Source organism: Gopherus flavomarginatus, chromosome 4 (genome assembly GCF_025201925.1).
Source record: "Gopherus flavomarginatus isolate rGopFla2 chromosome 4, rGopFla2.mat.asm, whole genome shotgun sequence".
Classification (NCBI taxonomy): Eukaryota; Metazoa; Chordata; order Testudines; family Testudinidae; genus Gopherus; species Gopherus flavomarginatus.
In genome coordinates this window covers 15,362,778-15,384,293 of record NC_066620.1, presented here as the reverse complement: position 1 = coordinate 15,384,293, position 21,516 = coordinate 15,362,778, and the positions used below count along the sequence as shown (strand labels likewise).

Sequence of the window (21,516 nt, the reverse complement as noted above, 5' to 3'; positions counted from 1 at the left end):
TTAAAAAAATCTGGTTCAGGTTCCTTTCAGCTTCCATTACAACCAGTTGCTATAGTTCCCTGGAGTGAGTGAACTGACACCAAGGCCAGACATGACATCGTCATCTTTAATAGGGAATCAAGAGTCCTTAACCATAATCTGGGAGACTTGGAAACTGTATGGAGTTACTTGCCCGTCTTCTGGATGAAGGAGACTTTTCTCTGGGCTGTATGCAATGGTAAGCCTGGCAGAATTCAACCGTTACGTTTTGATTACTTTGTCAGATGTTGATGTTTATTGTTAACCATTTTTTAGGTGTTATTGATTTAAATTTGCACAGCTGTGCAAAATTATGGGTTTTAGGCTTTTTCTCTTATCTATTTAAATTTTCACAGTTGCAGGAACTTATGGAAGGGGGCTAGACAATTATTTCATTACAGTAGATGTTGAGATTCAAAAAGTTCAAACTTTATAACTGTTAAAACACAAATTGTCAATATCACATGTCAACACACACAACGTCAATATCTTTAAATCAAACCCTCATAAGCTCTCAAGTGGTATTTTTCTTACTTGGCCTCTATTTGTTACTTTCGATTATTATGGATGGAAATATTTTTTCATTGATTTGTGTGTGTACAATAGCTGACAAAGAGGCAGTTACACACAGGTTGGGAATGCAGGTTTTTACTTGTCTGGATGATCATGGAAAGAAAGAAGTGAGACAGAGCTCATCCTAAATTACTAAAGTCCCAGCTGATAACCGGCGTAGCGAACTTATAGTAGGAACTCTGCTATACCCCTTGCTGTCATCTCTGCCCTTCTGTTTTCCTCTTTAGGCATTTTCTACTCTCCAAACCTCCCTTTCCTTCATGATGCCTCCTGGGTAGAACTGGTTCTCCCAGCACAGGCAGTCTCCTTAACATACACATTGTTCTGAGTGAGCACAGTTGTTCACTTTAACAACTTCTTCTGAATGTTCTGTAGCTTCTTTCAGACAGAGTGGGTGATACCCTTGTCAGCCCATGGCTGACTCATTATTCATTAAGGCATTCAGTGAAACTGAAATTGCATAAAACTAAACAGAATTTGTAAGCGGTACATGGACAGATTCTTCACATCGTCTCAGGAGGTTTAGGAATTTCTGTAGTAGGAACCGTGTGATGCTGCCATTCAGAACCTGGTTACTGGAGTTCCCTGCCTCCTTTCATGTTAGGAGCACTGACCTAAAGAATGGGGATCTATTACAACATGTATCTTTGAAGAAGATAAGTACAGGGTGTCATAAACAGATAGCTAAGGGTTAATGTTCTTTTACTTGTAAAGGGTTAACACAGGGAACCAAACACCTGACCAGAGGACCAATCAGGAAACAAGACTTTTTCAAATCTGGGTGGAGGGAAGTTTTGGGTGTGAGTCCTTTGTTCTTGGTCTGTTCCCTCTCTCGGCTCTGAGAGTGATTTTTCTATCTCCAGGCTTTCTAATCTTCTAATTCCAAGTTGTAAGTACAAGGATAGTAAGACAATAGGTTTATATTGTTTTCTTTTGTATTTACATGTGTGTAGTTGCTGGAATGTGTTAAATTGTATTCTTTTGGAATAAGGCTGTTTATTCACTTTTTTTCTTAAGCAATTGACCCTGTATATTGTCACCCTATACAGAAACCATTTCATGTCCTTTTTCTTTCTTTTTATATAAAGCTTTCTTTTTAAGACCTGTTGGAGTTTTTCTTTAGTGGGGACTCCAGGGAATTGAGTCTGCAGCTCACCAGGGAATTGGTGGGAGGAAGAAGGCAGGGGAAAAAAATCTCTTTGTGTTAGATTTACTAAGCCTGACTTTGCATACCCTCTGGGTGAGGGGGGAGAGAGATTAGTTCTCTCGGTACCTTTGTTTCCAGGACTGGAAGCAGGGAATCTCCTAGGGTCGTCCAGGGAGGGGAGCCTGGGAGGAAGTAACAAGGAAACAAGGGGAGGGGGTTATTTCCCTTTGTTGTGAGACTCAAGGAATCTGAGTCTTGGGGTCCCCCAGGGAAGGTTTTGGGGGAACTAGGCACTGTATAATTCCTGGCTGGTGGCAGAAAATACCAGGTCCAAGCTGGTAACTAAGCTTGGAGGTTTTCATGCTAACGCCCATATTTTGGATGCTAAGGTCCAGATCTGGGAAAAAATGTTATGACATGGTGGAAGCGGTGGGATAGACAAGAATCCAGAAGCCAGTAGGAAAATTATATTTTTCTTTTCTCTGCTAGGGGCTTTTAAGCAGAGAGGGTTTGGTTTTAAAAGGAACCAGAGAGAAATTTTTTTCTGTTCTCTCCTGGCAGTAGCTTGCATATTAAGCAAGGAACCATTAAGCTGTGACAAAGGGTCTTTTGTATACAATAGCACTCCCATTTAGAGTCAAGTACCCAGCACAATACACATGCAAATAAAGTGGTTTTTCTGGTTTACTTTACTTTTAAAAGATTAGCTAGAGGAAGAAAGAAAAAAAGGCACTGTTGCTAGGCAGACCCCAGGGTGCAACAGAGAGCCTGCAGTTCAGACATTAAACACCGGAGGGCACCCCAACACAAGAAAACAGGAACCATGACTTCCAAGCAGAAAAGGGAGGCAGAAGAACAAATCAAAGAAGCAGACCACAGGCAACAACTGGAAAAAAAAGACAAAAAGAGGTGGAGCTGAAAGAAAGGGAAGAAAACATCAAACTGGCAGCCTACAAAAGAGAACAAGCAGCCAAAGAGGCAGCCCACAAAAGAAAACAAGAAGAAGAAGAGGCGGCCCACAGAAGGAAACAAGAAGAAGAAGAGGCAGCCCACAAAAGAAAACTACAAGAAGAAGAGGTGGCCCACAAAATAAAACAAGCAGAAGAAGAGGCAGCCTACAGCCGAGAAATGGAAAAACAACAAAAAGAAAGTGAAGAGAGGGAAAAATAGAGAAAACATGAACTGGAGTTAGCGCAGGCTGGGCAGCATGCTCCAGCCAATCCTAACAACCCTTTGCCAATTATGGTTCCACATCCCAAGAAATTTCCCACCTACAAGGCAGGTGATGACACTGAGGCCTTCTTAGAAAATTTTGAAAGAGCCTGTCTTGGGTACAGCATCCCTGAAGACCAGTACATGGTAGAATTGAGGCCACAGCTCAGTGGACCTTTAGCAGAGGTGGCGGCTGAAATGCCAAAGGACCGAATGAACTATTATAAACTTTTTCAAACCAAGGCCAGATACAGAATGGGGATAACCCCGGATCATGCCCGTCGGCGTTTCAGAACCCAAAAGTGGAAACCAGATGTGTCATTCCCCAGACACGCCTACTACGTTGGGAAAAATTATGAGGCCTGGATATCAGGAAACAATGTTAAATCCTTGGACGAACTGCACCTCCTCATACAAATGGAGCAGTTCTTGGATGGTGTTCCTGAGGACATAACACGGTACATACAAGATGGAAAACCCAAAAATTTCACCGAGGCGGGGGAGATTGGAGCCAGATGGATGGAAGTGGCAGAAAGCAAGAAAGCTACTGTCAGGGGGAACGAACACCCCAGAGGGCACACCGACAATAAACCCTACAACAGAAGGCAGCCAAAGACCCCACCTACAACCCAAGGAAAGCCACAGACACCCTATTCTTCCACCTCACCAGTCTCCAGTAACCCACCTCGACCCAGTGACCAGTCAGCTGGATGATGCTTTAAGTGTAATGCCACCATTCCCTGTGTTAACCCTTTACAGGTAAAAGAACATTAACCCTTAGTTATCTGTTTATGACACAGGGAGCTTGATTTTCAGGGATGTCTGTTCAGATAGTTAACCCTGGACATGACTCCAGGCCCTCCATTTTCAGTATACCACAAAGCCCACATAAGTGCGTTAAAAATTAGTGGAGTTAGACACATAGGCACGTTTACAGAGAAACTCATCAAGCCCTTCTACCTTGGCAATCCACTTAGTTGTTTCTAGCTTAAGTCAATTTTCAACTGATAGACGTGCAAGTTTGCTGATGTGCTGAAATCTATGTTGTTCTTCCAGTTTCCTTCATTAGCACACTAAATGCCTCTGTTACATGTTCAAATAAGTTACAAAAGCCAAATGTGTGAAATCACATGGCCTTTCAGGGTAAAAACACCTTCGCCTACTACTTGGCCAATGGAAAAGTCCGGGTTCAAGATGGATTGCGTTGTAGTAAACAGAACTGAATTCACATGAACGTATTTCTACTAACTCAGCTGCCCACACTACAAGGTTAATTACAGTTGAAAATTGGACTTGGGCACTTTGGGACCAGACCACATTATAGACGTTTTAATTTTTGGATGTAAGCAGGCTTAGGCAAATCTCATTCTTAGATGCTCCATGCTGAAAATTGTACTTCAGGGTTGCTTTCAAACTTCCATGTCATTTTGATGGATAACACAGTTAAAAGTTTTTGGAAACTGTATCCTGAATACGTACCTCTCACGTATCAAAGAAACCTTTTAGGGGCAATTTCCACCCAATAATCTTAAATTTTTTAGATCTATATATATTTGGCATTGTCATAAACAGATAGCTAAGGGTTAATGTCTCTTTCACCTGAAGCACCTGACCAGAGGACCAATCAGGAAACCGGATTTTTTCAACTTTGGGTGGAGGGAATTGAGTGTCTTTGGTCTTTGTTTTCCGTCTGGCTGCCTGCTTTCTCTGAGCTTTGAAGAAGTAGTTTCTTTTTTCTAGTCTTCTGTTTCCAAGTGTAAGGACAAAGAGATCAGATAGTAAGTTATATGGTTTCTTTTCTTTGGTATTTGCATGAATATAAGTGCTGGAGTGCTTTGATTTGTATTCTTTTGGAATAAGGCTGTTTATTCAATATTCTTTTAAGCAATTGACCCTGTGTTGTATTATCTCAATACAGAGAGAACATTTTGTACTTATTTTTCTTTCTTTTATATAAAGCTTTCTTTTAAGACCTGTTGGAGTTTTTCTTTACTTCAGGGAAATTGAGTCTGTACTCACCAGGGAATTGGTGGGAGGAAGAAATCAGGGGAGATCTGTGTGTGTTGAAGTGGCTAGCCTGATTTTGCATTCCCTCTGGGTGAAGAGGAAAGTACTTTTGTTTCCAGGATTGGGAACAGAGAGGGAGATTCACTCTGTTTGGATTCACAGAGCTTGTGTCTGTGTATCTCTCCAGGAGCACCTGGAGGGGGGAAGGGAAAAAGGATTATTTCCGTTTGTTGTGAGACTCAAGGGATTTGGGTCTTGGGGTCCCCACGGAAGGTTTTTCAGAGGGACCAGAGTGCCCCAAAACACTCTAATTTTTTGGGTGGTGGCAGCAAGTACCAGGTCCAAGCTGGTAACTAAGCTTGGAGGTTTTCATGCTAACCCCCATATCTTGGACGCTAAGGTCCAAATCTGGGACTAAGGTTATTACAGGCATGTCATCATTTGTAGTTTTATGTGACCAAGGAATCTGATTAACTTTTCTAACACATGGAAGAAAAACCAGTTACAATTGCTCCTTCATAAATTTGCAGCAGCGTCTATTGAATTTTCGTCAGTCTTCTTCTTCTGTTCAATAGTTCAACAATGATTTAGATAATGGCATATAGCGTACATTTATAAAAAGTTTGTGGATGATATGAAGTTGGAGGAGCTGCAAATACTTGGGAGGATAGGATCAAAATTCAACATGATCTCCATAAACTGGGAAAATGGTCTTAAATAAATAGGATGAAATTCAATAAGGACAAATGCAAAGTACTCCACTTAGGAAGGAACAATCAGCTGCACATATACAAAATGAGAAATGACTACCTATAAAGGAATACTGCAGAAAGGGATCTGGGGGGGGGGGGGGTCCTAGTGGATTCCAAGCCAAACATGAGTCAACAGTATAACACTGTTGGGGGAAAGAAAAAAAAAAAAGCAAACATCATTCTGGGATGTATTAGCAGGAATGCTGTAAGCAAGACACAAGTAGTAATTCTTCCACTCTACTCTGCACTGATTAGGCCTCAACTGGAGTATTTTGTGTCCAGTTCTGGGCACCACATTTCAGGAAGGATGTGGACAAATTGGAGAGAGTCCAGAGAAGAGCAACAAAAATGATTAAGGGTTTAGTAAACATGACCTCTGAGGGAAGATTGAAAAAACTGGGATTGTTTAGTTTGAGGAAGAGAAGACTGAAGGAGGAACATGATAACAGTGTTCAAGTACATAAAAGGTTGTTACAAGGAGGAAGGAGAAAAATTGTTCTCCTTAACCTTTGAGACTAGGACAAGAAGCAATGGGCTTAAATTGCAACAAGGGTGGTTTAGGCTGGAAATTAAGAAAAACTTCCTAACTCATGGTAGTTAAGCACTGGAATAAATTGCCTAGAGTGGTTGTGGAATCTCCATAATTGGAGATTTTTAAGAGCAGGTTAGACAAATATCTGTCAGGCATGGTCTACTTAGTCCTGCCTTGAATGCAGGGGACTGGACTAGAAGATCTCTCAAGGTCCCGTCCAGTCCTACAATTCTATGATTCTTCTTTAAAATCCTCAGAAAGGTCTAAAGCAATATTTATGCTTCATAAGCAGTTTTAAGATTATCTATTAATGTCTGCAATTATTTTCCATGAAAACAGAGAAGTTAACTTCAGCTGTACTTTCTACTTTATACGCCAGAATATCTAACTTTTCCACTTTTTTAACACTTAGGGCTTGTTTTCTCTACTGGGGTAAGTCGACCTAAGTTATGCTACTCCAGCTATGTGAATAACATAGAATGTAAAAGTACAAGCAAGGAGATAGACTACACTAAAAGGATTCTTTCAGAATTGTAACCACCTTTGTTACAGAAGTATAAATAATACAGAGTACAGGTTGCAATAATGTAAAAAATGTTCATATTGAAAAATACTTCAACCTAAATACATTCTGAATATCACATCACCCTATCAATGATTCAAGAACACCCCCTATCCCCCCCTCCAAAACCCCACCCTGCTCCCAATGTCATGGTTTCACATTGCAGTTGTTCCACTGCTACTCAGATACTGAAAATTACACCAACATAATTACTGTGAGTTAAGGCTGCTTCCTTAAATTTCAGTGTATCTACATGTGAGTTTTAGAACAGTGCGTGATGTTAAATTTCCATATTATACACAACAAACTGTTAAAAGAACATCAAGGTTGCAAAGTCAAGCACTAAAAGTTAAGGAAATGCCTGGATTAAGGTTGCTATACAATGTTAGTTTGGCCTCGTTGGGTATATGCATCATGACACTCTTCAATTAAATGATAACTCTTCCTCTTCCCTCCCCGCCAACCCCTTTTAAACTTTAAACACCAAAATTTAATGTTGATTTGTGTATGTAATTTCCTAGGTTTTTTAAAAAAACAAACTGCAGAAAGAGACATTCCATCATGCAGAATCACATAGACATTCACATGAGGTCATCAGCACAGCTGGAACCTTTACATCTACAACACAGGTGTCTGGCACTTGAGCTAATGGAGTATCCGATAGCAGTAGTAGGTTACCCCTCCAGTGGCTGGCCATAGAGAGGATAAAAGAGAGACATTTTGCAAGAGGGTTTTCACTGTTATTTGCTGACAGCAGAGGCGTTCTGAAGCTCAAGAATCTTGTGATCCATTTCAGGCTCTGGAGGAGTGTGCACTCTAGTGATCAGACACTTCTTCCTCTGTACTCCCAGGCCTGACACCTCTGCCTTTGTCCCCCACAGCCTACCGCTGTCTCCGTCCTGTCTTAACCTCACACTCTTCCTGGCTCCTTGTCCCAGCTTCCTCGCCTAGCCAGTCCTAGTCTCCATTAACCCAAGCTCCTCATCACAGTCCCAGTCTCTCTCTACCAGCTGCCTGTCTGACCCCAATCTTTCCTGCATCCTGTCTCCAAGTCCCAGGCTCCTTCCCCAGGCTCTTCATCCCAGTCTCCCTCTCAAGCTACTTGCCTCAGGATCCTTCACTAGCCAGTCCCAGGCACCTCCCTTGGGCTCCTCAGCCAATCTCAATGTCCCCCCTGCTTCCAATCTCCCCCACGGGCACACTGTCCCAAATTTCTTGCCTATCCACTTCCTGTTTCCCTTCAGCCATATTTCCTCAGCCTGTCTCAGTTCTTCTCCTCAACTGGCTCCCAATCCCAGTCTCCCCACCCCTGGCCTCTCCTCCTCAGACTCCTTATCCCAAACTATGACTTCTATCACCACCTCCTGCCCATCTACTCACACACAACTCCCCACCCCCAGTCCAGCTATTGTCCTCTCTGGACTCCACTCAGACCGATTCCTCCCCTAAGCAGCCTGGGTGCCAGCAGAGTGATCACTGAAGGCATAGGAGAATCTCCCAGATCTCAGCTCTGGTGCTCAGTGCCACAAGGCCCCACAGCACTCAGAAGCAGCAATTACAGGGAAAGTTCTGCTTAGCTCTTGCAACCTTGGGCTGGGACACGCCCAGGACACACAAAATCTTTGGAGAATTTAGATGCCAAATAATAAGCTTCTACTGAGCATGTGCAACATGTGATTTTTCAAAGGCTTCTAGCTTGGCCAGCTTGTGCTGTTTAACAAAAACAGCACAAGCTACATTCTTGACATAAAGGCCAAGCACCTGCCAAATTTCACATTTTTTGTCCAAAACCACAGTGAAGCTACAGCTGTTCAAAGAAAAGGTTGTAAGATTCTTAAAAAAAAAAATATTGACAAAACAATGTATTTTCCCCAATCTCCTTTTCCGAAATGACTGAATTATTTTTGCTGAAGCAATAAAAAAAAAATCCATCCTGAGACAGACACCCAGCATAGAAAATTTCAGCCAAAATGGTTAAAGGTTGGCAAAATTATAAGAAACTGAAAATAGGGTCTTCATAATAGGAAGTGTCAGGTAAGGACATGTCTTAAGTAAGGCCATGCTTCAAGCTGGGGTCTGATTCCCTTCTCGCACAAACATATTCATACTCCCATCTGAACTAGCACACTATAAATAGTAGCACAGCTGCAGTATCACAGACAACAGTGACATTGACTAGCTACCCTATGTATGTATCCATGGGGGTTCAAGTGGGTTTGTACTCAGGGCTGCTAGCCCATGCTGCCACTGCCTGGGCTTCAGCAGTCACACTTTCTAGTGCGTTAAATCAGACTAGAGCTAGCATGAGTATGTCTACATGAGCTGGGGATCACAACCCTAACTTGTAATGTAGACACAGCCTTAAAGAAATTTCCTTTGTGGCCTTTTGTCAAGATTTTCAAAAACAGGCTTCAGGCTAACTTCAGGCATGGTGCCACTCACAGCACCAGCCATGATGAGTACGCAGCTAGCAGGGGTGAGGGGAATGAGGAGGGAATTGCTTGGCTGCATGAAACTATGAGCAGGGCTTTGGAGCTGTTCTCCGGCTCCACTCCAGTTCCAGGCAAAAGCCTGCAGCTCCACTGCTCCGGAGCTGCTCCGTACTCCAGCTCCGGACTCTGTTCCAAAGCCCTGACGATGAGTACAAGACAATAGCACTGAATACTGGCACCGTTTTCCACAGGTGATGATGATTTTTTCACTCCCGCAGGTAATGAAGGCACAGACAGCACAATTGCTTCTGGAGTCCAGAAGCCACCCGGGCCCATATGCTGCTAGCCTGAGTATGCAATCGTGCCTGACAAAGTTATTGCTGACTGGCATAGCAAAGTGTCCTACTGCTGAGGAAGAAATAAGACTGCCCCTCCCCTCCCCTCCCCTTCAGAAATCTTTTGGAGAGCATTGCAGAGAACCCCCATGAAAGTTTCTTTGAGATTTCGCAGGAGGATTCAAGGGACATCCCTGTACACAAACAATGGCTCCCATTGCCTCATTCTACAGGGGAATGATAGGTAAGGAACAATGCTACCCCTCTTTGTTGCACTGCTCTCTTCTAGCATGGATACATTAATTAAAAGTCAATAGCTGTGTCTTATTAAGTTAGGGGCACCATCAGTACATCATTGGATTGGGAAATACAATTACACACTTACCCAAATTTCCTCCCCCTGCATCAGGCTCGCCCATGTTCGACTGCTGGCATTGACTGCACTGCGGTGGAGTCTCAAAAAGGTCCTGGCTCACAGCATTGCTGGATCCCTTGGTTGCATGTCCCGCATCCTCCTTTCTGATCATGCCAGAGGCCTGTGGCTTGGGCTCCTCAGAGGTATCCATGGTGGTAAGTTCTCCACCAAGTACAGCATGCAGCTCTTTGTCAAAGCAACAGGTCTGTGGCTTGGCACCAGATCAACTGTTGGCCTTCCGGCCTTCTGATATGCCTAATGCAGTTCCTTTGCTTTCACGTGGCACTGCTGCCAGTCTCTGTCATACCCCTTCTCCTGCATCCCCCATGCAATCTGCTCATAGATATCTACGCTTGGGTCTGTAACTGTGCTCTTCTCACCACAGGCCTAGGAGATCCAATATCTCCTGTCCACTCCCCATCAGAGCATGTGTGAACTGTGTAGCCAGTTGCACATAACAAAGGTGAGCTCACCAATGTGCTCACCAAGCTGGACAATCAGGAAATGGCATTTCAAGAATGTGCAGGGGTTTAGAGGAGAGGGGGGCCTTCTGGTCTCCATGACTCTGGGGCAGAATCAAGCATTGAGGGCCAGCTGCTGGTGGACTATTAGGGTCAACATAAGTAACACAGTGTCTACATTTGTGCAGTATCGACCTCAGTACATCCACCACGCCCAGTGCCACTTGAGCGGGTGGTGGTACTATGTTGGCGTAACGGGGCACTGATATCAGTGGCAGACACATTTAAGTGTAGATCCTTGGACAAGTAGGTGGATGCAAGGCAGCTTATGTTGACCTAACTTGCTAGTGTAGATCAGGCCTGAGACTCTTTCCTTTGACTGAGTGCTGAGGAGACAGTGAGATCAGCCCCTGGGGGCCAGGGATATCAGCAACCAATCTGACTAATTAAGTTCTGACTAAATAAGCTGGTTTGATAGATATGACAAGGAATCCCATTCAACTCTTAAATGGAATGGTGTTTGCTACAACACAGGGCCTGAAGGATGATAGTAGGTTTAAAATTGAGATCCTGGGCTTGGTGCTGTGTCAGAGAGGTAGAAAACTTTCTTCCATCTCTTTCCCACCCAACAAGTAAATACACATGCAGTGATATGCTAAATCGGTTTTAAAAGGCTCCCTTTGACATATGAAATCATGATATGAAATGTTTAGGCTATTATAGACGCACAAAGGGTAGTAACTGCTGATATACAGAAGATGCAATTCATTCTTAAATGAGTTGGCTGTTACATCGTAAAAATACACCTCTACCTCGATATAACACGACCCGATACAACACGGTAAAGCAGTGCTCCGGGGGGGCGGGGCTACGCACTCCGGTGGATCAAAGCAAGTTCACTATAACACGGTTTCACCTATAATGCAGTAAGATTTTTTGGCTCTCGAGGTAGAGGTGTACCTAGTCTGCACACTGCAGTCTACAATAATTTTAGCGTTAGTGCCATTATAATAGATCAATCCAAAGTACTGTACAACTTGATTTTCTTCCCTCTCATTGCACAGAACTGTCCTGGAATATTTGTTACCAGAAGCCCTTTTTCTCTTTGATATTGCAGTTGTCACTGCTGTCATCAAGTAGCTCTACCGCTGGACTCTCAATATGCATATATGAGAGAGTGAGTGGACGAATAAGGGAGTGAGGGTGCACCTTATTTAGGTACATAGTTTTGAAGATGACCTATAGTAAGAAGATGCATACAGTATACACAGAGGTACTTTAATCAGCAATCGCAACGTTTGGTTATGAAAAACCTACCTTAGGAGAAGAAGAAAGCTCCTTCACTGCACGAACAGCTGACATATTCTCACTCATTCCTGTCTCTGTCTTTGGTGAGAAGACTGGTGGCGCAGGAGCCTTTCTTTTCATCTTTTCTGCTTCTTGCAGTGGAGTAACTTGAATATTTAAAGCAGGGCTTGATTTTGGTTCATAAAATGGATTTGATCTAATTAAAAGAAGGGAAACATATTTCTTTGCTATCTCTTTGCACTTTCAAAACAAAAATAATAGTTGACTGTTTTGATTGTGCTGTTGCTGCCCTCCCGCCTACTTTTTTTTTTTAAAAGACTGATGAGTGAATTATGTACAACCAGCAATTGCTTTAGGCCAGCATTTGCAAAACGGGGTATCTAAAGCTAGGTTCCTAAGTCCATATTTAGCTGCCTATAGAAAAGTGGCTGGGCACCCACAAGTCTCATTGAAGTTGATGGATGCTGGAGATGCTAAACAACGTTGAGAATCTAGACTTTTATTTAGATAACTGAATGTGGATTTTGGAGCCCAACTTTAGATACCTATGTTTGAAAATCTTGGCCTCAGTGTGTATACAGTCAAAGTCAAGTATATTTTCATTTCAATCACAAACAGCCATCATATAATTCTGAGAACACTCAATGGAACACAAAACAGCACAGGAAAATAATGGCCAATGTTGTCTGCGTAGATAAATAGCTATAATTTATTTTGCACATTATTTCGCTAAACATCTTTAAAGAAACCCAGGTAAACATGTTCATGTGCAGTCTGATGCACTATCACCACAGCTGCACCATTTATAGTCTCTCTCTCTATGCTAAATAAAATAAGCACTTTCCTAGTATTCACAATTCTTAGCCAGGTCTCCAATGATTCTTATGTCAGCTGATCATACCACAGCTTCTCCAAAGCATTTAACGTATTTACTCTCAGCATATAAAATAGATAGCAATATTGTATCTAAGAAGGGGTCTTCTCTTTATCAAGCTAATTTATTCACTCTCTCTCATTTTCCATTCTTTTCAATATGTCTGACAACAGACCTCCACTTATAAAAATAATCATCTGATCCATTATTCCATCCTTTACTATTCTACACTTTCCCAGTAAGATAAATAAATATATCTATCTCTATGTATGTATAATTGCTGAACTCTATGCTCATGCAGTGACATAACAAATTCCCAAAAGACAGACCTACATACAATTATGTGAAGTGCAACACGTCAAAAATAAATAGCCTCAGTCCCTTGAATTCATTTTTAGGCAGAAACAATATTGTATCCAGCACTAGGTAAGAGTTTAAGCACCCATATCCAGTCAGAATTTTCCTCTCAGTGCTAGAGAACCAAACTGGTAGGCAGTTTTTAGACAAATGAAACTTCAAAAATTGAACTATTATAATAAGTATTCTTCATTAATAGCTGATTTAGCATTCCATTTGCTTTCCTATTTCACTTTAAAAACAAAAAACCCTTTAAGAATATTTTAGTTTCAGTTTTGCCCCTTTCTTCTTTATCAGTGAGCAGAAGAAAGCAATTGTGTTACACCACAGAGAATACGTCTACTCTGGAAGGGCCAAGTTTAGTAAACACATCTGTGGGAATGTGGAGAAGGGAGAAAAACTAAAACAACCATTCAACAACAGGCTTGGTGCATGAAGCTCACCTTACTGTGGGACTTCTGCTGTTTATTACAGAGAAAGGTCTAGATACTCAAGTGAAAGGAGAGATTAAGATTAAAATAACTAGTCCGCTGACAGAAGGCATCTTTGAGGTGTTCTCACTTCAGCACTCATCAAATGCAAAAAACACTGGTGAAATCAAAGCTAAGGGTGATGTCAAAATAACTGTTTAAACAAAAAAAAAGGATGGACATACTCCAGGGGAGGAGGAGGAAAACGGACGATATTCGGTCTGGAACTGAAGACTGAACAGTACCTGTCAATTGTTCTAATTTTGCTGACAACCTTGCTGAGCTGTCTTCAAACATTACAGAGTTCAAAGGAAGGTGAAGATAAAAATGAAAAAAAAGATAAAAAGTGAAGAACAATATGTTTATAGGAGATTACAATGTTTTCTTTAGTTTCGCAATTTAGTCTTCTGACTAGCCAGCAAATGCAGCATGTTTTGACAATGAACTAGCTAATCCTCTGCACCCTTACTTAGAATTACAGAAATTATGTGCACTGGGACTTTTCTAAGAAGTTAATATTAATTTGCTGTGAATAAAAAGTTCAGATTAATGGGAGTAAAGAAATCTGAGAGCTGGGTGGAACCACATTTTAAAATTAATTTTCTTACATTCGTGCTCTTAAATAAAGCCTTTTACCACAACACATTTACCAAGAAGCAAGGCCTACAATTAAGTTACAAGTTGGTTTAGAATTTGCTTTAAACATAGGCTGTATGTACATTCCGTGTATATTAAAGGCAGAACACATTGACGTTACACTTCTCACTTCATTTTAAAACCAGTCCTAAAAGTTTCTTTGAACTGTTAATTTTGATAAGATTCCTAAAATATTAGAAGCATGACACAGGCTAGATTTCTAATGGCAAATTATAATGTAAAACCCAAGTTTTGAAGTCAATGGATTTACTTCAGATTTACATATTTGTAACACAGTAGAATTTGGCTCATGTTTGGTTGCCTGGTGAGCAAGACCAGGCAAAATCTGGCTGAATGAATCCTCCTTGGAACATATTAATTGGCTCATGCAGTCTGTGTTTCAACTATATTATATAACCAATGGTTATAATGGAATTTATTTACAGAGAAGCTGAACTGTCCATCACAAGATAAGGCACCCAGCAAACATCTCAGCAATCAGTAGTCATCAACACTGCTTCTCTACTCTTATCAATCAACTTCAAGACGTTAGAAAACATAGTTGCAACTTTCATCAACTATAGTGCCCTCCATTAATTCAGTCTGGTCAATGAGAATAGAAACTATGGAACCAAATCATTTGATTTGAAAATAATTTACATTTTTTATTTTGAGCTATTCATTATGTTTTGGGCTGGTATTACTGGCTAATGAAAATCATTTTATTGAAAGAACTAAATTCCCAATGAAATAGAATTAAAAGAAGAGGCTATAAAAGAGTGCAATTTACGGAGGTGTGTACTTATGCAATTTTCAAATGCTTAACTTTAACTTAGCAAAGCATCTATTCTTCATTAAAGACTAGCCACTGGCCAATTTTGATTTTTTTAAAAAAACTTTGAGTGCATTTTTAAAAATGCACAAGTAATTTTTGGTGCTTGCCTAAAATTAAAAAAAATGGCCAGATTAACTCTATTCAAACTTTGCAAACACTTCCGTCTTTGAGCTATGACCGAAATTTCAACCCACAAGAGATTTGTTTTGGATTTCTTGATAGCAGAATATCCTTAACAGAACGCGTAAGCTGAAGCACTGCTACCGCAATATACTTATGATGATAAATATTTTGCATTTATATACATATTCTGACGATATCAGTGTACTTTGCAATCATCAATGAAGCAAGTCTCCATTAAGCGAACCATCTTAAGTAAATATTTTTACCAATAGAGAAAATAAGACATAGAGGTATTATGTACTTTGCCCAAGGTTACACAGCAACTCTGTGGCAGACCTGGGATTAGAAATCAACTCTCAGGGCACTCAAGTAACAGAGTTATGCATAGGGCTATATATGCCTTTAAACAGATTTCCTGATTTAAGTACACTAAGTCATGCTCCCTCCAACTTATTCCATTAGGATTTTCTAATGTTAAGGACATTTTGAATTGGTACTTAACTTAAAAAAAAAATCCCAGATCCCAGTGCTAAGTAATTTAATATTTAGCTATCACTTATCTTAGGCATGAGAGATATCCAGAGCTGTGGTCAGAGTTTAGTATAGGGCTTGATCAAAATGGAACCCAGGCCTCGCACTGAAGATACCTAATGGCATGAACTTTTAGTTAAAAAAAGTTAGATTGCTATTATGTCACTGGCACTACAGAAGCAAGTCCCCAGTCACATACCAGTTCCCATTCCTACCTACTATCCTCTCATAATGATAGTTCTAACATTTTAAAAATCATTTATTTCACCTTGTCTACAAGACTGAGTCCAAAATCCATGCTCTGCCCTCTTGAAAGAATAACGGGACCAGGCACCTGATTTTAAAAGTTTTCTCATCCTTATTCTTGGTAGTGAATGATTCATGAAGCATACTGCAAAAAAACCTCAACCAACCAAACAAAAAAATACCCCAAACACAAAAACCCCTTTATATGCAATTGTAAAAATGCATTGCTTTTCAAGTGAGGAAGGGAAATGTCTTTTGGGACCCTTCTATTTGTCGTGTAGCCATCCTATTACTCTCAAAACACTCTCAATGAAAGGATCTGCTCATTGCTGCTTAAAAATGCAAACAGAATGACAGGATATATAAAGAGTGATACAGAAAATATTACTGAAAGTTTTATAATGCCATAAAGCTGTTATAAAAGTCAACGGTTTGCCCATGTCTTCAACATGTGTTTAGGTCTGGTCACCCCATCTTAAAATAGATATACAGTAGCAGAAATAGGAGCATCCAGAGACGGGTGATGAAAATGATTAGAGACATGGAGAGACTTCTGTATGAAGAGAGATTGAAAAGGTTAGGACCAGTTAGCTCAGAGAAGAGACATATAAGAAGGAACATGATAGAGATCTATAAGATAATGAAGGGTATAGAGGAGAGTAAATCAGGTGCTCCTAATTGTCCTTTTTTATTAAAAAAAAAAGTACAATAGGACATTCAACAAAATGAAAGGAAACACATTTGAAAACTGCGAAAAGGAAATACATTTTACACAGTGCATACCTGTCACCATACCATGCCACAGAGGCCTAAAACTAAGCAGGGTTAAAAAAAAGGGTTACTGATTTATATATATAAGGATCTCCACAGTCACATTCGACAGAATATGAAATGTATAAAGGGGAATAAACTCTCAGGCTTCAGGGCACAGGCAAACCACTAACTTACAGGAATGGGAAAAAGCTTCCCCTATATACTCATCATTCCATAACTGTTTTTCATGGGGTTTCTTCCCTTTTCCACAGAAGCATCTGGTGATTGTTGCTACCTGGCAAAGGATACTGATCTAGATGGACCACTGGTCTAACCAGTATACCCATCCCTATGTTCCTAAACAGGCCTTGTGTCATAACAATCCACAATGCAGAACTGCAGACGTCTCCCTTGCTCCCATTCAACTCCATACATTTAATAAACTGTCCCCACAACTTTTCCAAGGCTTTACCTCCTTGGGAACCTGTGGAGAAGTAGGAAGGGTCTCCATTGGTGACTATGATGTAAAAGTCTAATTTACTATGCTATTTAACCGCTTCACCCTCCATTTTAATAATGAAAATACAAGCCAGCTTAGGTTTGAGTAACATTTATCCTTGGGATGGGGAAGTGGGGGTGGTGGTGGTTCGTTTTTACTTTCCCTTAAGAAAATAAAGCAAATAGGGACTGTAAATCCCCCCAAGAGACTTGAAAAATACAAAATTAAATCAAAACAAAAGCTGCTGTAACAAAGAGCTACTGAAATCCACAATCTCAAAGACAGGACGGAAGGACCAGCCTGCCCTTTAAAACACTGCAGGGGCCTGTTTGGCACAGATTTGTTTACGATCGGGATGTGAGTGTAAGTAAAATAAAGAAAAAATCCTTCACTTGCCACTCCATTGTCACCTTTGTCTCTTTCCTCTCTTCTTCTCTTCCTCAGTCTTTGCTCTTCTCCGTCCCCATCCCTTTGTAGATGTATATTAAATATTTCCCCCTTCAGAAGCCCCCGATCAGTGAGTGATCAGGAATGTCTAGTGTCACTGTCAACAGTGCAATCGCTCTCTTGGTGCGGGAAGATACAGCAGCCAGTGCCGTTTGTTCAGAAAACCAACTCTTTCCCCCTCCCCCCCAACACTGAATGGAGCTGGCAGAGAAAGCATTCCCTAATGCCAATTTTTCACAGCAGAACAAAAACAAAGCACAACAGAAACCCAACAAAACTAAAACACAAAAAATCACAGAACTTAAGAGAAAATGAACCCCGGGGTCCTGTACACATTTCTATCAGCATGCATAGAACGTCTTCAGTTTCCTAGAATACAGCTATAAACAGAGCAAACATGAGGATGAAAACATGACACCTGTTACTATTAAATATAAGAGCCATGCAAGTGTCATGCCATAATAAATCTCATCAAGGTCTTTACAATTAAAAGTTAATTACAGTTGTAGTCTGTAAAATTGCTCATGTATAATCACTATAAATCCTTGCATGGGTGGTGCGGTTGCTGAGTAATAACCATATTCTTAAGGTGATTAAAGACACAAACACACCTTACATTTGTGTCTTCAATCATTCCAAATTGCCTGGTTATTGCAAAATGCCATCACACCCTATTCTGCTTCATTACTGGAATATAAGACAGCCAAACGCTGTTTTATAAAAAAATTAGATAGGGTTCTTCGGCTCTAAGGTCAGAAGGGACCATTGTGGTCACCTAGTCTGATCTCCTGTATATCACAGGCCAGAGCCACATCCCCCAAAATAATTCCTAGAGCAGATCTTTTAGATAAAAAACATCCAACCTTGATTTTAGAATGATCAGAGATGAAGAATTATTAGAAACAAATCCCAAGGAAGTGAACAGGGCGTTTCTCTTTCATCCTTTCAAGTAGTTGCTGTCTTTATGGGGTTCCCAATGACTCAACATTTGCTATACAGATTCCCAGATCTATCAGTTCACCCAAAGGGCACTCATCCCAAGAAATCTCACTTTCATTAAGAGTAAACATATTTTGTTTTAAGAAAAAAACAATAGCGACAAGACAGGAAGGACCAAGGCCCATCAATCCTCCCTCTCTACCTCACTTGGAATTACTCAGTGTTGCTGAGAAAGGCAAAATCTTTCCTAAGGTACATGCAAAAAACCACCCCCACAGATCCTGTCAACATGCTTGGGAGATTGATGAATTCTGTTCTGTGTATGTGGGCAAGAACCACCGTGGTTAAATCCATTTATACTTTTAAGATTACGCCAACAACCCCACTCATACTTTCAGATTGCTTCAAGATGAAATATTACAAATATTATACTTACTCATCTAACTCTTCCTCTTCAGTTTTAGAAGTATCTGCATAGAGGTATTTACTCATGTCCACCGGTCTTACATTTTTCCTTTTTGCAGGTTGTGGAGGAAAATCTTTGAGAGTTACAAACATTTCAGGTTCAGGATCTGGCTCATCAAATGGGTTCAGGTACTGTGGAGCACCTTCCTCTTTAAAGGGATTATAATTATCGCTATAGTAAGAGTCTTCTGGTTTTGAAGATGAAGCTGTTTCAGTATCGTGGTCTATAAAAAGCATTTTGGAAAAGGTTATTTAATATAAAATAAATTCAAAACTATTTTAGCAGATTATTTTACTGTATTTTCAGGGGCTTATGAATAAAAGTTTGCCTTGTAATACCTTGCACTAAAACTTGGAATCTAAGATCTTTGCCTTGAAGTGAATGTTGATGCTTTATTTACAGTGTGACCTTGTTTAGCCAAAAATAAGCTGTGAAAGGTAATGTCCCCTGAGGAGCGGGGGAGGGAGGATATTACCACTTTGGGTATGTCTACACTGCAATTAAAAACTTGCACCTGCCCATGGCAGCTGACTCGGGCTCACAGAGCTCAGGCTAAGGGGCTGTTTAATTGCAGTGTAGATGTTTGGGCTTCTGCTGGAGCCCAGGATCTAGGATCTTGCAAGGTGGGAGGGTCCCCAGAGCGTGAGCCAGAGCCTGAGTCCAAACATCTATATTGCAATAAAACAGTCCCTTAACCTGAGCTGGAGTCAGCTGGCACAGGCCAGCCATGGGTGTCTAACTGCAGTGTAGACACCCTTTGAGAAGTTTCCCACTTATCCAAAACTTTTCAGCCACATTAGTCATTTGTCCCTCATTCACTCATGTAAATAGGATCTCAATAGATGTGATTTTCTTTTAACAGATTTTCCCAGTTAGGTTATTCAGGTCCCAGCATTAATGCTTTAAATGCTTCTTTGTACTCTTATAATTTATAAAGATTTCCTTAATGAAATGACATTTTGTAGGCCCTTAATGATGGTGGCAGGGATTGGGACCCCTCCATGTCTTATTTAAAACATGTGATCTAGTAACACTGGAAAATCATTTATTAGGCAAGTTAATGACAAATCACACACATACAGTGTACATATCAGAACTGCTGCCATAGGTTTTTGATAACAATAGTAAATACACTCTATTACAACAAATTTAAATGATCCTTAAAGAGATACACAATCAGATTAATAATACATAGTTTGGGATTTATAGCCAGCTACTCTACACAATTCTTTCCAGCACCAGAAATTACCGGGAGATTGTTGGCAGATATCTTTGTGACTGGAACAATATAAAAACATATATAGACAGAGAATGTTAACCACATTGAAATGTGCCAGGACTAACCCCACTATTCTTGCAATCATAAATGGTCAGGAGTTCATCCTACTACCTGACCTGACAAGATGGCATCATTGCAAGAAAGTGAGTACTAACTCCATGCAAATATGATCTTTACTAGCAGTTTTAACTAAAAACTTTATTTGCAATAATGGTTCACAGTTTATTCATGATGAGAAGTGCCCTTTATTTTTTGAGCTTTGAAATTACCGAGTTGCACATAATAGATTATTTATATGGCACTAGAGCCCAAAGATCCCCAAAAGGGCCTTGTCCACACTTGGGATTTGCCTCAGTACAACCACTGATGACAAGCCAGTACAGACAAGCAAATCTGCTACTTGGAGTTTCTTCCCACTTGAAACCAGTGTAAATTGCACTGGTGTAAACTGTGGCTTACAGCGCTTTACCCAATTTATGTTGGGGATTTGCATGCTGATGGCTGGAGTCAAGTTAAATCTGCACTGTAGATAAGACCTGAATTTTCTGAGGTTACCAGACGAACCATCAAGTTGTGCACATAGCAAGCCTATGATCACAGGAATGTATTACTGTTTAACCTTAGTCTCATTTCCACTCTGCTCCTATTGTTAGTCACACTCACTTGTGATTTGTCTTAAATTAGATTATAAAGTGTTTGGGCAAGGACTGTGTCCTGTACATTTATATAGTTGCCAGCGTAATGGGACCCCAGTCTCAGCCCTGATTCATCCTACTTGAGAGCTACACGTAAGCAGCTTGAGAGATCTCATTTTAGGAAGAATCTCAGGACTCCTGCTCCTTGAGCCAGTGAAACTTTCACATCTGAATTCCAAGAGTTACAAGAGCATATTTTGTTACAGGCCCTTTATTGCTGTCTGTTTCAGAAGAGACAGCTCATTTGTCCACTCTGAAATACTGCTACTGTCAGAAGAGGGGAGAATAAAAAGGTATTAACTATGTATTTCCCACAGTAAAGGAATGAGACCTACAGATCATAACTGTACCAGCCTTATTTAAACTGAAGATGGGTACAGAGAAGATAAGCACACTTGTATGATTAAGGATGAGATCAGCAGCACAAAAAATGGACTTTACCAAATTGTGCCGCAGGTTCTGGTGAACATATATGACATTTATTACTATATTCTATACCTCTCAATTATAGAGTGTTTCCAACTACCAATGATTATTCAGGCACTTTACATACAAAAATCCTATTAAAAATCTCATGTGATCTGCAATCTATTTCCCCTTTGAGTGAAACCA

At 40.6% G+C, this 21,516-nt stretch overlaps 1 protein-coding gene across 12 annotated transcripts in view; it reads right to left on the bottom strand.

Moving 5' to 3' along the window:
- Positions 1-21,516, bottom strand: part of EHBP1 (EH domain binding protein 1) — a 282,634-nt gene that overhangs the window by 136,138 nt on the left and 124,980 nt on the right. For 6 of the 12 annotated variants that reach the window (XM_050952010.1, XM_050952011.1, XM_050952015.1 and 3 more), the window contains 3 exons: positions 18,901-19,153; positions 13,701-13,742; positions 11,764-11,950 (listed from right to left, as the gene is read on the bottom strand). In XM_050952010.1, the coding sequence (XP_050807967.1) occupies positions 11,764-11,950; positions 13,701-13,742; positions 18,901-19,153 (482 nt within the window). The remainder of the gene's footprint in view (positions 1-11,763; positions 11,951-13,700; positions 13,743-18,900; positions 19,154-21,516) is intronic. The other 6 variants (XM_050952012.1, XM_050952013.1, XM_050952019.1 and 3 more) reach the window with 1 other exon arrangement.